This window comes from Mustela nivalis, assembly GCF_964662115.1.
Source record: "Mustela nivalis genome assembly, chromosome: 13".
Taxonomy (NCBI): Eukaryota; Metazoa; Chordata; class Mammalia; order Carnivora; family Mustelidae; genus Mustela; species Mustela nivalis.
The window spans coordinates 56,545,733-56,562,050 of NC_139032.1; the positions used below are offsets into that span (position 1 = coordinate 56,545,733).

The following is a 16,318-nucleotide window of genomic DNA, read 5'->3' on the forward strand; positions in this document are numbered from 1 at the left end:
CCTCCCCGGCCCCACCCACTCAACCGAGGCCCCGCCCCACTCATCTGGAACCCCGCCCCACGCCCTTCACCGAGGCCACGCCCCTGTTGACTGTCAGCCAGCTCCAACCTCCCCGAGCTCTGCTTCCCCGGAAGGCTGCGCTGAAAACCCGGAAAAAGAGTCGGGAAACGCCAATAAGCACATTGCGCTTGCGCAGGGGGGGCCGGAAGTCAAGGGGGAGGGGGAGGTGACTCTGCTTCCGTTTCTAGTTTGCTTCAGTGTTTAGGTTTTCTTCGTGGCCGCCTAAGATGAACCGATTCTTCGGAAAAGCGAAACCCAAGGCTCCGCCGCCCAGCCTGACTGACTGCATTGGCACGGTGGGCACTTGACCACACATAACTAGACCTAGGGACTCTGACACTCCCGACCCCGCCCACCCTTGGTTCCAGGCTCCCACTCGTCCATTCCATTCTCGGTTCCGGACACCTCGGGCCTCTCCACCTTATCTTCGTTCCTGTTACCCAGGTCATTCCTGACGCCACAAACCAGGAACCCCCTAACCCTGCTTGCAACCAAACCCCTCTGAGGCCCGCTGCCGTGTTTACTCGCTTTTTCCTCCTGCCCCAACCAGCCATAGGCCCACATCGTTTCCATTTCGTTCAGCCCGACCCTTTCCCCCCTTTTGTCCTTCATCCCTCGCCCAGATCCTCAACTTGATATCCTAGGTCAACGTATACATACCCCAATCCTGGATCTCAATAACAGGAAATTCAGGACTCTGGCCCCTCACATTAAGCCACCACTCTTTATTTAAGCGAACAGCAGAGTAGATTTACAGCCCTAGTCCATTTCACACACCTGGTTGAGTCCCCAGCCTGACTAGTCTCTGACTGTAGAAGAATGGCACCTCAGCCCAGTGGTTCCTGAATTCTTTTCTGCTCAAGCACACTTGAAAGGGGCCCTAGAATATGAGCATCTGAGGAGTGGAGTATAGTTTATAAAGCCTCTCTGTGTTTCTGACTAGTAATCTCCCCCTGGTTGGGAACCACCTTCCCATCCTTCTTTCCTCTCCTGCCCCTTCTCATCTAAGTGTATTGTCCTAACTACTTCTGTTTCCTCAAGGTGGACAGCAGGGCAGAATCCATTGACAAGAAGATTTCTCGACTGGATGCTGAGCTTGTGAAGTATAAGGATCAGATCAAGAAGATGAGAGAGGGTCCTGCCAAGGTAAGGTAGGCGGCAGCTGCAGAAGTTGCTGCAGTAGTCTAATTTGAGCACCTCTGAAAGTAAGGCCCACTAGTAGTCTGCTAAGGAGAAAACATGTGAAGGTGTATCCTTCAAGGAGGAGGGTTTGCATCTTGATATGAGAGGAAGACTGGGGTTTAGTCTGGTGAAGAGAATTTTCTAACAGTTGGTCCAGAAGCATGTACAGGGAATGAATACATTCTTCGGAGAAGGTGGCAATCTCAGAACACTGTGTTTGCCAGGCTGCTCGGGTTAGGTGGGTATAATAGGCTGGTTAAGGAATGGCGTGCTGGGAAAATTGCAGAACTAGGCTTCTGGAGATCAGTGTTTTATTAATAACATCATCACTGTCTACTAGCTGTAGCCATCATAAATCACTTAATACCTTATTTTCCTCTTGTATTAGGTAGGAACAGAGATTACCATACTTAAGTGCATGGACTGTGGATACAGAACTATTTTCTTTTTTTTCCCCATCTCTGTAACTTATTAACTATTTGAGCTAGGTTACTTAGTGTCATTGAACCTCAATTTCCCGATCTGTAAAATTGGGATAACACCTACTTTATAATGTGAAGATTAAATGAGGTGAATCATGTGACCCACCTAGCACTGTGTCTGGTACATAGAAACATTCATAAATAATAAATGCTTGATATTATTATCATTTGTGAGATAATAACCTGCTTTTCCTTCTTCACTGGAGGAGACAAATAATGATTTATGAAACAGTATAGGAAGGGAAGTGACAAGAGGCTTTTTCAGCCATCTTAGTTGGATAGAATAAAGAGTGACCAGAGGCAGGAAAGCTCATCTAGACTTGAGATGAAAGCCTAAACCATGGTGGCAGTCAGGAAAATGACAGGAAAATCAGTTTGCAAGTGAGTTCTGAAAATCAGTAACAAGAATGCTACATGAAGAGACAGAGGAAATACAAGGTTGATATAAAGCTTCTTAATCTAGAAAAGGGAAAGATTGGTGGGACCATTGTTAATATTGGTGAGAGCAAGTTGAGGATTTGGGGCATGTTGTGTTTGAGTGGATAGCAAGATGTCCAAGTTGAGAATCTCCCTTAGGCAAGTGGGTGTACAAATAGGCAGTATTAGGGGTCACCATGGAGCAACTATGCACTAAAGGGAGTGCAGTTCGGTACCCTGAGATGTAGGATCCAAAGACAAAGACGAGCTGAGGCTTAAAGTCTGTGCTTGGGAGGTGAAGAAGAGTCCAGGAGCTATTCTGTCTACGACTTTGAAGAAGAAAGTAGATATGTAAGTCCAAGGATATGGGATATTTCTTTTCTATATGTGTGTTTTCTACTTCTTTTAATTAAAATCTGTTTTTCTCCCCAGAATATGGTCAAACAGAAAGCCTTGAGGGTTTTAAAGCAAAAGCGGATGTAAGTTATAAGTGTGACGTCCTTTCCTCCAGCAGGTTTAACTAAAAGGGAAATGGTCTTTTATTCCTCAGTTTTTCATATTATTTTATAAGCATTCTTGATTTAGTTGCAAATTTCATTTATATATCTGGTGAGCTGGGTTTTTCTCCCCCTGCATGTTCAGCACTATTTGTTGCAGCACTGTTCATCTAACCAGAACTTTTTGCTATGATAAAGATGTTCAGTATTTATGCTGTTCAGTACAGTAGCTCTTAGCCACGTGTGGCCCTTGAGCACTTGAAAAGTGTTTAATAAATACTTTAAGTAGCCATATGTGGCTAGTGGCTTCTGTATTAAACCGCCCAGATCTATAGGGTTCTTCCATTATTTATTTAATTACAATAACCTTTTGGTTTGTCTGTAAAATTGAGAATCCTGAATACTTGTTCCCTCCCAACCAGAATAGATTTAAGGGTCCTTAATTTATTTTAGGTGACTATGTCTCAGTGTTTGAGCAGAAGTCAAGTCGCATCTTTGGTGCTTACCCCTGTAAGCTGATGAGACCTTCTGCAGGTTTGCAGGGGTCAGATGTAAGCAGCTTTTAAGGAGCCAGAAAGGTTGTTGATATCTCTATTTTTATTTATATTTTATTTTAGGATTTTATTTATTTGACAGCCAGAGATCAGGAATAGGCAGAGAGGCAGGCAGAGGTGGGGTGGGAATCAGGCTCCCTGCTGAGCAGAGAGCCTGATGTGGGACTCAATCCCAGGACCCTGGGATCATGACCCAAGCCAAAGGCAGAGGCTTTAACCCACTGAGCCACCCAGATGCCCCTATTTTTATTTTTAAAATGGGTTTTTATCAGATAACCACCTTCCTCCTTCTAAATTAGACAAAATTGGAAAAAGAAATTGATAATGGTGAGAGTATGGTAAAACTGTTCTTCATAGTAGGTGGCACTGCAATATTTAAGTAACTTTTTTTAACAAAAGGAATAAAGGAATGTATATTCATCATAGATGCTTGGAAAATACATAAACATGAGCAGAAGAAAAGAACATTTACCTAGATTCCTACTACCAGAAATAACCATTTCTTAGTTTCTTTTCTCAGCTTGTGCATGCATGGAATCTGTGCATATAGCTTTTTTGAAGAAAAATTGTACTGTGTAAATATAGGTTGTCCCTTTCCACTTCACATTATATAGTGAGCATTTCTCTCCTTTTATACATTCTTTGGAAGCTTTAATGGGGTGGTGATAGTTCTACTACCATTTGCCTGCACAGTGAATTGACCAATTTTCTTCTGGTTGGATAGTTAGATGGTTTCCAAATATTATATAAAGACCATACTGACCTAATCTTTTGAGTAATATCATACTTTGATATAAAACTTTATTTTATTTTATTTTTAAAGAGTTTATTTATTTATTTGACAGAGATCACAAGCAGGCAGAGAGGCAGGCGGGGGTGGGGGTGGGGGGGAACCAGGCTTCCTGCTAAGCAGAGAGCCCAACGCGGGGCTCGATCCCAGGACTCCAGGATCATGACCTGAGCCGAAGGCAGAGGCTTTAACCCACTGAGCCACCCAGGCACCCCTAAAACTATTTAAAAAAAAACATTTTGAGGGGCGCCTGGGTGACTCAGTGGGTTAGGGCCTCTGCCTTCGACTCAGGTCATCATCTCAGGGTCCTGGGATCGAGTCCCGCATCGGGCTCTCTGCTCAGCGGGGAGCCTGCTTCTGTTCCTCTCCCTCTGCCTGCCTCTCTGTCTACTTGTGATCTCTCTGTCAAATAAATAAATAAAATCTTTAAAAAAAAATTTTTTTTTGAGCACCACATATTACATCAGGCCAGATGAATTATGGATACAAGATTAATAAAACATAATACCTACCCTCAAGAACTTCAGTCTACTGGAAAACTGGTTTAGTTATATGTATGAAAAGCCTTAAATCTTGTCTTATCCTGGGGCACCTGAGTGGTTCATTCAGTTGAGTGTCTGCCTTTGGCTTGGGTCATGATCTCCGGGGTCCTGGGTTTGATCCCCTCAATGCGCTCCCTGCTCAACAGAGGGTTCTGCTTCTCCCTTTCCATCTGCCTCTGCCCTTGCTTGTTCTCTCTCTGTATCTCTCTGTCTCAAATGAATAAATAAAATCTTTAAAAAAAAATCATCAAGGCACCTGGGTGGCTCAGTGGGTTAAAGCCTCTGCCTTCAGCTCAGGTCATGATCTCAGGGTTCTGGGATCGAGCCTTGCATCGGGCTCTTTGCTCAGCAGGGAGCCTGCTTCCTCCTCTCTCTCTGCATGCCTCTCTGCCTACTTGTGATCTCTCTGTCAAATAAATAAATAACATCTTTAAAAAAAAATAAAAAATAAAACAAAAATCATCTTACCCTGTGCCCCAAGAATTCCACTTTTGCAGATTGATCATAGGAAATCACTTGAAACATCATTAAGACACAATGAAGTTATATAGTAACATAGATAACAGCAAAGGCTATAATATTAAGTGGAAAATAGTCTCATAATTAAGATACAAAGACAAAAGACTGCCAGGGTACATCAAATGATATTTGTGTTAGAGTGATTGCATTGTTTTTGCTAGTTTTTCTGTATATTTAACTTTTTTAAGTTTTTTTTTTTTTTAAAGAAAATTCCTATTTAGTGTTAGAGATACTTTCTTCCTGAGGATTTCTATCTTTCTTACATTTACCATTCTAATTGATTCTAAAAAGGTATGAGCAGCAGCGGGACAATCTTGCCCAACAGTCATTTAACATGGAACAAGCCAATTACACCATCCAGTCATTGAAGGACACCAAGACCACGGTATTTCCATATCATTTTTTCCCATGATTTTATTTTATTTTCTTACTCTTTTGTTTTTTTTCCCACAATATTTAAAAAACAATTTCCCGCACATGGCTTCTGAAGACATTGTATTCTCTTTTATCTTTTTTTAGGTTGATGCTATGAAACTGGGAGTAAAGGAAATGAAGAAAGCATACAAGCAAGTGAAAATCGACCAGATTGAGGTGAGTTATATACTGGTTTCTGCAAGAATGTACACGAGTTTGGAAAGAGTCTAAATGAATGTGTATGTGATGTAAATAACACAGAAGACTATTTGAATCTTGGGCTTGCCATTTACTAATAGAGTAACTTTGGGAAAGGGTACCAAATGTCTCTGTTTCCTTGTTAACACAAGGATCCTAATGCCACATATGGTTATTATGAGAATGAAATAAATGAGCTGGTGTGTCTATGCACACAATACCTGGCAAATAATAGACACTCAGTAAATAAGCTACCAGTTTCCCATTACTTCTAATTCACTTAATGATTTTGAGTCTGTTTCCTCAGTTGTAAAGTAGGATTGTCACATGTATTAAATTGAAGATGTATATGTCAGGTGTTTGACACAGTTCCTGGAGCAGAGCTAGTTCCCTTTTCTAGTAATTCTCTTTAGATATTTATATGCCATTATGTTCTTAAAATTAACATGTCTTTTTAGATCATGCTTTACCTGGGAGATGAGCCCAGTGCACTTAGCTCCTCACCTCTGTCAGGTGGACAGCCTAGATGGCAGGCAGGGATAGCAGAGGGAGTGAGCGGGACGGATCAGAGGGAAGAGGCCTTTCTGCCAGAATGGTGGTGGTCTTTACCACCCCGCTGTGGTAGAGTGTCTCTTTTTATGACAGCAGGGACTTGATTTTGTTCACTGTCATGCCTTGAACAATGCCTGGCCATAGTTGGTGCTCAGAAAGTTTTTGATGGATGATGAACAAATGAACAAGAGACTATTAAAGGAGCTAAAGCAGTCCTACCTGATTCAAGTTGTATTTGTTGGTTACTTACTATCTTCCTGGCATTTTACTGCCTCTGAAGAGGTAGTCTCCGAGACTGCAGATCTAGAAGTGAGGGCATTCCTCCCGTCTTACTTTTTTCAAGCACCCTGCCTTGGACTGCCCATGGCTGTCTTTCTCTAATCCTCCACAAGTCTCTGCTTACACGGAGTTAGCTCAGTGACATGTTCCAAGTACATTTGGTGTACTTGGTGTACATTTGTCTTATTTGTACAATACTATTTAATAATATAATGAAACTGAATTTTGTTTTCTGTTTATACGGTTCCTTATGTTTTAATTAGAGCTATTTAATGTCAACAAGATAGAAATTGTGGTCTTTCTGGGATTTTTGAACGTCTCTCCATCTTTTATCTGTAGTTGTCTGTCTGGTTCTCTATCTAATTATTCTTTTCCTGTCTCCTCGTAGATTTGCCTGTATGGCAGGTAGAGAGCTCCTTTCTCTCTCCCTTTTGGCCTGTGCGTCTGTCTTTGTGTGTCGTCGGATGGGCTATCCCTTTTGAATTTCATTTGTTTTCCTAAAATACTTTATAAAACATTTTCAATTATTTTATAATTCTCACGTTTTGGGGTTTTGCCCGTGTTCTCTGTTTCTAGCCTCCCTGTTTTTCAGTTTCTGCACATCAAGTCTGTTGCTTGTGTTTGTTCATACTACTTTTATGTTACTTATCTAATACTGCCTGTTAATTCTTTGTGTGATGTGTGATGTGTGTGTGTGTGTGTGTGTGTGTGTGTGTGTGTCTTTCACAGAGTCTGTTGTGAGGAATCATGTCCACAAGGATACTTGTTCTGATGTGTGATAGCATGCAGAAACTGACTTGATTAGCTTACTCTGTGTTTTCACTTTTGTGTGGTTTTGTTTCAGCCGGTGCTTCTCTATACAGCAGAATGTCACATGCGTACAGTGTGGTAGTTTGGCACTTGAAAACACAGAAAAGCATATTGTTTTCTTTTTCTTAAGGGTTTTTCATTTTATTTTCTGTCTTGTCTTCTTTAAATGGAAAAAACAAACCTCCAATTTGGGGGCAAGGAGGAGTTCTCAGATGTTTTGCATTGCTCTAAATATTCGGATAAAGGGTGCCTATTTGGACTTCTGCATTATCAACACTAGTCTGTTCCCTTTCTGTGGGAATTTAAGTTTATGACAAGCACATTATTACGCTGCATATCCTTTTTTTTTTTTTTAAGATTTTGTTTATTTATTTATTTGAGAGAGAGAGAGAGCGTGAGCAAGAGAGCATGAAAGAGCACAAGCAGAGGGGGAACTGCAGAGAGAGAGGGAGAAGCAGACTCCCTGCTGAGCAGGGAGCCCTACATGGGGTTCAATCCCAGGACTGACCCCAGGATCATGACCTGAGCTGAAGGCAGATGCTTAATCAACTGAGCCACCCAGGCACTCCTCTCTGCATATCTTTAATACAATGGAAGATATGTAGTATTAAGTGCTTATGTTTTACATTTACTGCAGTAAAGCCTCACAGAACCCTCTGAGGTAGGCCTATTAGTAATCTCATTTTACAGATGAGAAAACTGTGGCTTGGGCTTTATTTCTCATTAAGTAAGGCAAAATTTGAGCTTTTATATGACTGATTCCAGAGTCTGTGCTCCTAGCCATTATATTAGCTGCCCTATGTTATGTTGTTGCACTTCTCTGACTGACTTTACATTATTTTTGGCCTTGTAGTCTTCCAATTAATCATGGGTAGATCATTCACAGATGACTTAGGCTCTCAGTCAGTTATTTTCACCAGCCTGGTTTCTGATATCAAGCCTGTCCTGATTCCATTTCTGTTTCTCCAACCAGGGTGGGCCCAGGCTTAGTAGAACTTTTAGTACCACCCAGTTATTTCCACTACTGTATTTTTCCCCTGTACAGTGTAGTCAGTCTTTAGCTGACTTGAGATGAATTTGCTTGTCTCTATTACCTGCTTTTCTCCATAAACTGGAAACATGTTGATAGTGTAGATGTTGCTGGAGTTAACGTTCTAGGTAAACTTTCTGTAATGACAGAGTGCTGATACGCATCTGTTCTTGCAATAGGACTTTGGATTTCCATGAGGCACCTTAAATTCAAATACAAGATCACCAATTTAATTATTTTTCTTAAGTTTATTTATGTTTTTGTACTCTTCTCTATACCTAGGTTGGTGTTCAGACACCTGAGTGGTGTTCAGACCCAAAACCCCAAGATCAAAGACCCACATGCTCTTTGAGCCAGCCAGGTCCCCCAATTTAATTCTTTTTCTTTTTTTTGAGTTTACATTTTATTACCAAAAAAGGAGGATTATTAGCAAAAAGGGGTGCCTCGGTGGCTCAGTGGTTTAAGCCACTGCCTTCAGCTCAGATTGTGGTCTCAGGGTCCTGGGATCAAGCCCTGCATCGGGTTCTCTACTTGGCGGGGAGCCTGCTTCCCCCTCTCTCTCTGCCTGCCTCTCTGCCTACTTGTGATTTCTCTCTCTGTGTCAAATAAATAAATAAATAAATTTAAATAAGGTTTATGTGGATTATTGGCATTCACAGTTATTTTTAGGGGAATCTTCAGTTTTATGATTTTTTATATAGAGCTTTTATTAAGCTCTCATGTACTTTTAATTGGAAAGGACTTTCGGGAGTTACTGAGACCCATCCTTTAGAGGAACACGTGCTCCATTGTTGACTAAAAAGAATCAGTAGGCAAGGACTGGAGTAAGGGAAGGGAAGTAATAATTATTAAGAACTGATATGTACTCAGCATTTTATGCACATTATCTTTTTAAAAATTGTTTGTTTCTAAGATTCAGAGGAAAGAATAGGGTGGAGGGATAGTTAGAGGAAAATAGTAAGAAATGAACAGAAGGGGGCGCCTGGGTGGCTCAGTCAGTTAAGCGGCTGCTTTCCGCTCAGTTCATGGTCCCAGGGTCCTGGGATTGAGCCCCACATCGGGTTCCCTGCTGAGCAGGGAGTCTGCTTCTCCCTCTCACTCTCCCTCTGTGCATTCTCTCTCTTAAATAAATAAATAAAATCTTTAAAAAAAAAAAAAAAGAAATGAATGAAAGTTGTCATATGTATTTCTATAAGGATTTACAAGACCAGCTAGAAGACATGATGGAAGATGCCAATGAAATCCAAGAAGCGCTGAGCCGTAGTTATGGCACCCCAGAATTAGATGAAGATGACCTGGAAGCAGGTATGTTGTGGGAAAAGCAATTAGGGGGGAAACGTTTCAGAGTCTGAAAGGAATGACTTCCTGGGACCTTTTCCCAAATGCTAGAGAAAATTTCTGTGATGGTTCTGTGAGAGTTAGTTTATGGCACAGTCTCAGGGCAAAGAGCTTGGAAGGCAGGCCTGTCAGATTTGCGTGACTCACCAACAACTCCAGGAAGAAAAAGCTACAGAAGTAGGGTGGGGCAAAGGTCTCTGCTGACCTGGTTCTTGATATCTAAATACTGCCTTTCCCTGCCATTTTTCTTTGGATTTTATTCTCCCTCTTATTAGAGTCCTCTCCCTTAGAACAGCAAAGCAGATCAAGAAATAGCCACAGGCAAATACTTAGTGTGCATCTACCGAATGCTAGTTACTATGTTAGGTGCTTGGGGTTTAACGTTAAAGAAAGCGGATACGATCCCTGCATTCATGAAGCTTCTCTAGCCAAGGGTAAGAAACTGCTTGTTTCAAGTAATTCATAGCAAGAACACAAACTGTTGGGAAGGAGAATTATGGGGTACTGTGGAGCACATAGCTGGGGAATTTAACCTGATTGGAAGTGGAGACAGGCATGGTCCTGAGGATGAGTAGGGATTAGCAGGAAAAAAATGGGAGGCGATGTTGAGTGGCCTCAGGGAGAGGAATCTTTACCCAGAGAAAACAAAAACACTGATTTGGAAAAATCCATACACCCCTATGTCTACAGCAGCATTATTTTTAATAGCCAAGACATGGAAACAGCCCAAGTAAGTGAAAATAAGTGAAGTAAGTCCAACAGAGAAAGACAAATACAATTTCACTTATATGTGGAATTTAAGAAACAAAGAAACAGACTTTTAACTATAGAGAACAAAGTGCTAGAGGGGTGGGTTGGGGGGATAGGAGAAATAGGTGAAGGGGATTAAGAGTACACTTACCCGTGATGAGCACTGAGTACTACACTGAATAATGTGTAGAATTGTTGAATTACTATATTGTATACCTGAAACTAATATAACAGTTAATTATACTGGAATTTAAAAAGTAACTAAAAATCTGAAAAAATGATAGTGGTTAAGACTAAGTTGGTAATAGCAGAAACAGAAAAGTGAATATGAAAGGAGGGGGAGGTCAAGGATGTATGTCACTGTCAGCATGAGTAACTAGGTAGATGGCAAAAGCACCTCACACTGATTTTCTGTCACATGATTGCCATGTCTCAGTTGTTCTCCTCCTCCTCCTCCTTCTTCTTCCTTTCTTCTTCTTCCTCCTCCTCCTCTCTCTCTCCCCCCTTGTTCACCCACCCCATTCCTTCTCTTCCCCATTTCTGTTTTTGCAGTATTTTTTTTCCCCATTGATTTCTTTATTTTCTATCCTGAGTTTGCCCTGATGAATCTCTGTCTGGTATTGTCATTCCTCTTGGTCACTTCCAACTCACTTTACTATAGACGTGTTTTTCTTTTCTTTTTTTTTTTTTTTTTTAAGATTTTATTTATTTATTTGACACACAGAGATCACAGTAGGCAGAGAGATGGGGGCGCGGCGGGGTGCGGGTTGCCAAGGAAGCGGGCTTCCTGCTGAGCAGAGAGCCTGATGTGGGGCTCAATCCCAGGACCCCGGGATCATGACCCGAGCCTAAGGCAGAGCCACCCAGGCGCCCCTACTGTAGACGTGTTTTTAAAGCCTGATTTCATATGACGGTTATCAGTAGACAACAATCCCCTTGCCTCCTTTCACTGCCTCCTTCAAGTTCATTGATAAATGAGAGAGAATTTTATATATTTGTTGTTGTCCAGATGTTCTAATTTGATTTGGCCAAGTGATAGCTATAGAATCTTCTCATGAAGACTAGGACCTTTAAACCTGTGGGGAATGGTTGTTTTGTTTGTTTTATTTTGATTTTTGTTTCTCATAGATTTTACCATATCAGTTCCCTTGAAAGTTTCTTATAATGGTCAGCTTTTATTTTTTATTTATTTATTTTTATTATTATTTTTTAAAGATTTTATTTATTTATTTGACAGAGATCATAAGCAGGCAGAGAGGTAGGCAGAAAGAAAGGAAGGGAAGCAGGCTCCCCGCTAAGCAGAGAGCTGGATGCCAGGCTCTATCCCAGGACCCTGGGATCATGACTTGAGCCAAAGGCAGAGGCTTTAACCCACTAAGCCACCCAGGCACCCCAGTCATCTTTTATTTTGAGAATAGAAATTAATAATCCTTTTCCCTTTGTTTTGAAATTTTTATCTTATAGCAAATAATTTGGCTAACTTTCTTAACATTTGCTGCCAGTTTTCTTGTATAAATTTTACTGAAATATTGACTATTTCAATCTCAGAGTTGGATGCCCTGGGTGATGAGCTTCTGGCCGATGAAGACAGCTCTTACTTGGATGAAGCAGCTTCTGCACCTGCAATTCCAGAAGGCGTTCCCACTGACACAAAGAATAAGGTGAAAGCTTTTTCTCTTTCCGTTAGCTCTGCAAAAAGGTAAAGGTTTTGTGCTTGGTCACCAGTCTGGGAATCTGCAAGGTAGTCTTAAGTTAGAACAAGGAAAGACTGTCTCAGTCATCATTTTGGGACCCTTTGCATTAAACTGCGGACCGGCTGTGTACATTGTGTCACTGAGGCCCGGGAGTGTTTTTATACATTAACAATTTGTATAAACAACATAATTACTCTTGTGAGTTTGCACTGGGTTCCATTTATAGGTTTTAGACCGTGTTTCCTGGAAGAATATCACTAACACATGAACCATGCTAGGCAACGGCAAGGAGAGTCTGTTCTACATACACACTGCTTAGTTGCAGGGTGAAATTTTTTTTTTTTTTTTAAAGATTTTATTTATTTATTTGACAGGCAGAGATCACAAGTAGGCAGAGAGGCAGGCAGAGAGAGGAGGAAGCAGGCTCCCTGCTGAGCAGAGAGCCCGATGCGGGGCTCGATCCCAGGACCCTGGGATCATGACCTGAGCCGAAGGCAGAGGCTTTAACCCACTGAGCCACCCAGGCGCCCCCAGGGTGAAATTTTTAAATTTCAATTTAAATGAGGATTAAGAATTTAAATATAAAACTTAATGTAGAAAGGTTCTTATTTAACAAGGTAAAGAATCAGGACACCGGAGTTTAAGTCTCAGCCCCATGACTAACTGACTGTGAAGCCTTGGCAAATCACTGTTTTGAGTTCTTCTGTTCCTTGTATCTCTAAAATGCAGATAATTATAATAATCTCACATAACTGTTGTATAGACCCAAGTTAGACCTTATAATTAAAATGACTTGGCGAACTGAAAGCCCTGTCCAAAGCTTCATGGTTGTTATTATTATAAACAGATACAATTTTGTTACTTATGAAATCCTGTTCATTCCATCTTAGTTCCTGGTATAAATGTCATTTTTTTCTATTGCCATTTGTCCTGTGTTTGTATTATCTCCCAGTGTGCACACTGAGTGTACAGAATCCTTGAGTGAGAGCCAGTCTCAGCTCTGCCTTTATTCACTGTGTGACTTAGAGCACAAAATATATATAATATATGTATATTTTGTGCTCTAAGTCACACAGTGAATATATTCACTGTATGGATATTTTATATATATGAATATGGATATTTTATATATACATATAAAATATATATTCACTATATATTATATATTTATATATAATAAACTTATTTATTTATTTATTTATTTATTTATTTATTTTTTTAAATTTTTTTTTTTTTTTTTTTTTTTTTAAGATTTCTTATTTATTTATTTGCCAGTGATAGAGGGAGAGAGAGCGAGCAAGCACAGGCAGACAGAGAGGCAGGCAGAGGCAGAGGGAGAAGCCGGCTCCCTGCCGAGCAAGGAACCTGATGTGGGACTCGATCCCAGGACGCCGGGATCATGACCTGAGCCGAAGGCAGCTGCTTAACCAACTGAGCCACCCAGGCGTCCCTATTTATTTATTTATTTGAAAGAGAAAGCGGGGTTGCGGGGGTGGGGGCAGTGCAGAGAGAGAGAGAGAATCCCGAAGCAGACTCCTCACCACAGACCTGGACAACCCTGAGATCATGTCATGACCTGAGCCGAAACCAGAAGTCAGATGCTCAGGCTCCAACTGAGCTACCCAGGGGCCCTGACTTGGAGCAAATTAGAAATTCTTGTTTTCTGTCTGAACCTCATCAGTTTTTCCCACCTATGAAATGTGTAGAGCAAAAGGTAGAGAGTAGGTAGTTTCTCAGGTCCCTTCTAGCTAATTTTTATGAATGTGCATCTTCTCCTGCTGTACTCCTCCCTTCTTGAGTCTAGAGTAATCTTACCTTTCTCTACCAGCCATTCTACCCCACCCCACCCCTGCCTCTGACATTTCAAGGTTCCTGGAGCATAGGTTGCTTTTTCTCAACATATCTGAAATAATTTTTGTTAATGCTACCTACCACAACTCAACCTTTTCAATCATTTATATTTCCATCTTCTATTTGTCACAGATTCCGGAGTTAAATGTGCTGTTGAGATGTGATTTCTTAATTGATAGTGGTATCACTGCCTGTAAGTTTGTAGTAAAGTACGATATGGAAGTAACTGCCTGTCCTAGGGCATTGCTCCTTTAAAGATTGGGAAAGCTACAAAAGGTAGTGGTTCACTTTAGGAATCAGAGTGAAAACGGGAATCTGGAGGCAGGGACTAACTCCTCAGCCTTTCCTCCCAGACCTTCCCAGCCCCTACTTCCCCTTCCTAGGTTTACCTTCTTTTTTTTTTTTTTTTTTTTTTTTTTAAGATTTTATTTATTTGAGGGAGAGACAGTGAGGGAACACAAGCAGGGAAACAGCAGGCAGAGGGAGAGGGAGAAGCAGGCTCCCTGCTGAGCAAGGAGCCCGATGCAGGGCCTGGGATCATGACCTGAGCCAAAGGCAGGTGCTTAACCAACTGAGCCACCCAGGTGCCCCACCTTGGTTTACTCTTAAGTCTATTTCTCTCTCACTCTTCCTTTACCCTGCAAACAACCACCCATTTTGAGTTTGTCCAGTCTTTCCTTGGTTTAATACTTCCCCCTTTACCTTTCATGAAAATGCTTTTTCATCTTCTTAGGGGTATTTCGGTGTTCATTGGTTAAACACTCAGAAAAGAGTTTTGACTACTAAATATTCATAATCATTTGCTTTATCAGTTGAAAAACAGTGGCACTGAACATTGCTTTCTTTTCACAGGATGGAGTCCTGGTGGATGAATTTGGATTGCCACAGATCCCTGCTTCATAGACTTGCATCATTCAAGTACATCGTGTAAAATAAACACATATTGTGGGACTAGGAAATATTTATCTTTCCAAATTTACCATAACAGATTTAGGTTTCTTTCCTTTCTTCAAAGGAAAGTTTAATTACATTGCTCTTTCATTTTTTTTTGTTAAAAGATTCATTGTTTGGGGGATGCTTTCTTCATACTAAAATTTTATTTCCTTTCTCTTACAAAAGACTAACTTACTTAAAAGTATCAGTGACTATGTATGACTTGTTTTCATTTATTAATAATAATTTGAAATAAAACCAAGGAAAGGGAATCTTTAAATCCTGGGATAGTGTAACTCCACAATCTCAAATTGACCTTACAAATTGATAAGACAAAAATGAGATTCTTAGGATGGTTCATACTATGATTCAAAACCATTTTCTATTATGGTATTATAGGTTGGTTAAAGTGATAGCCTTTTTTGATGGGTTTTGTTGTGTCTTGTGAGTAATTCATTACTATGTCTGATATTGGAATGGAATTATCACTACTGTATCATGAGTGGATATTTTGATTCTGTGGTTCCCTCAGTATTACAGCCTGACTTGTAATCAATAATGACTATTTCTTGATATTTAATGTATAGGACATTTATTTATACTCAATAAATATTTTTCAAAAGGATATAATTTTAATAATATCACTTCAGCCTAAAACCTCTAGAAAAAAACTTAACATAGTTAAATTTTAACTTAACTCATAGTTTTAATGTTGATTCACCTAAAAACTCCACTATAGTAATCAAGTTTAAGTGTTAGCATCAGAGGAAGGAACAAAGAACAATCCAGGCCTGGGCTCTGATTTACCATCTAATAACTTCTAAGCAGCCTACACACTTCGTTAAACTTCTTTTTTCTTATTAGTACAATCATGCTTACCTCAGAGGGCTTTTATGAGGAATAATTGAGGTTATGGTCATGAGTACAGTTGACCCTTAAATAACACAGGTTTAAACACAATCCACTTCTACATGGATTTTTTTACAGTACAGGATTGTAAGTGTATTTTCTCTTTGTGATTTTCTTTCTTTTTTTTTTTTTAAGATTTTATTTATTTACTTGACAGAGAGAGATCACAAGTAGGCAGAGAGGCAGGCAGAGAGAGAGGAGGAAGCAGGCTCCCCGCTGAGCAGAGAGCCCGATGCGGGACTCGATCCCAGGACCCTGAGATCATGACCTGAGCCAAAGGCAGCGGCTTAACCCACTGAGCCACCCAGGCACCCTTCTTTGTGATTTTCTTAATATATTCTTTTCTGTAGCTTACTTTATTGTAAGAATACAGTGTATAATACGTATACAAAATATGTGTTAGTTGCTTATGTTATTAGTAAGGCTTTTGGTCAACAGTAGGCCATTAGTAGTTAAGTTTGGGGGGAGTTGAAAGTTATTTGCAGATTTTCAGCTGTGCCCTATTCCCCACGTTGTT

General features: G+C 40.5%; 1 protein-coding gene across 1 annotated transcript; it reads left to right on the plus strand.

Annotated features, from left to right (window-relative positions):
• Window positions 1-134: 134 nt before the first annotated feature.
• Window positions 135-15,517, plus strand: CHMP5 (charged multivesicular body protein 5). The gene is made up of 8 exons (XM_082694632.1): window positions 135-356; window positions 1,102-1,206; window positions 2,574-2,620; window positions 5,335-5,428; window positions 5,563-5,634; window positions 9,523-9,631; window positions 11,963-12,075; window positions 14,812-15,517. The coding sequence occupies exons 1-8, from the start codon at window positions 288-290 to the stop codon at window positions 14,860-14,862; spliced, it is 660 nt and encodes a 219-aa protein (XP_082550758.1). The 5' UTR covers window positions 135-287; the 3' UTR covers window positions 14,863-15,517.
• Window positions 15,518-16,318: the final 801 nt, after the last annotated feature.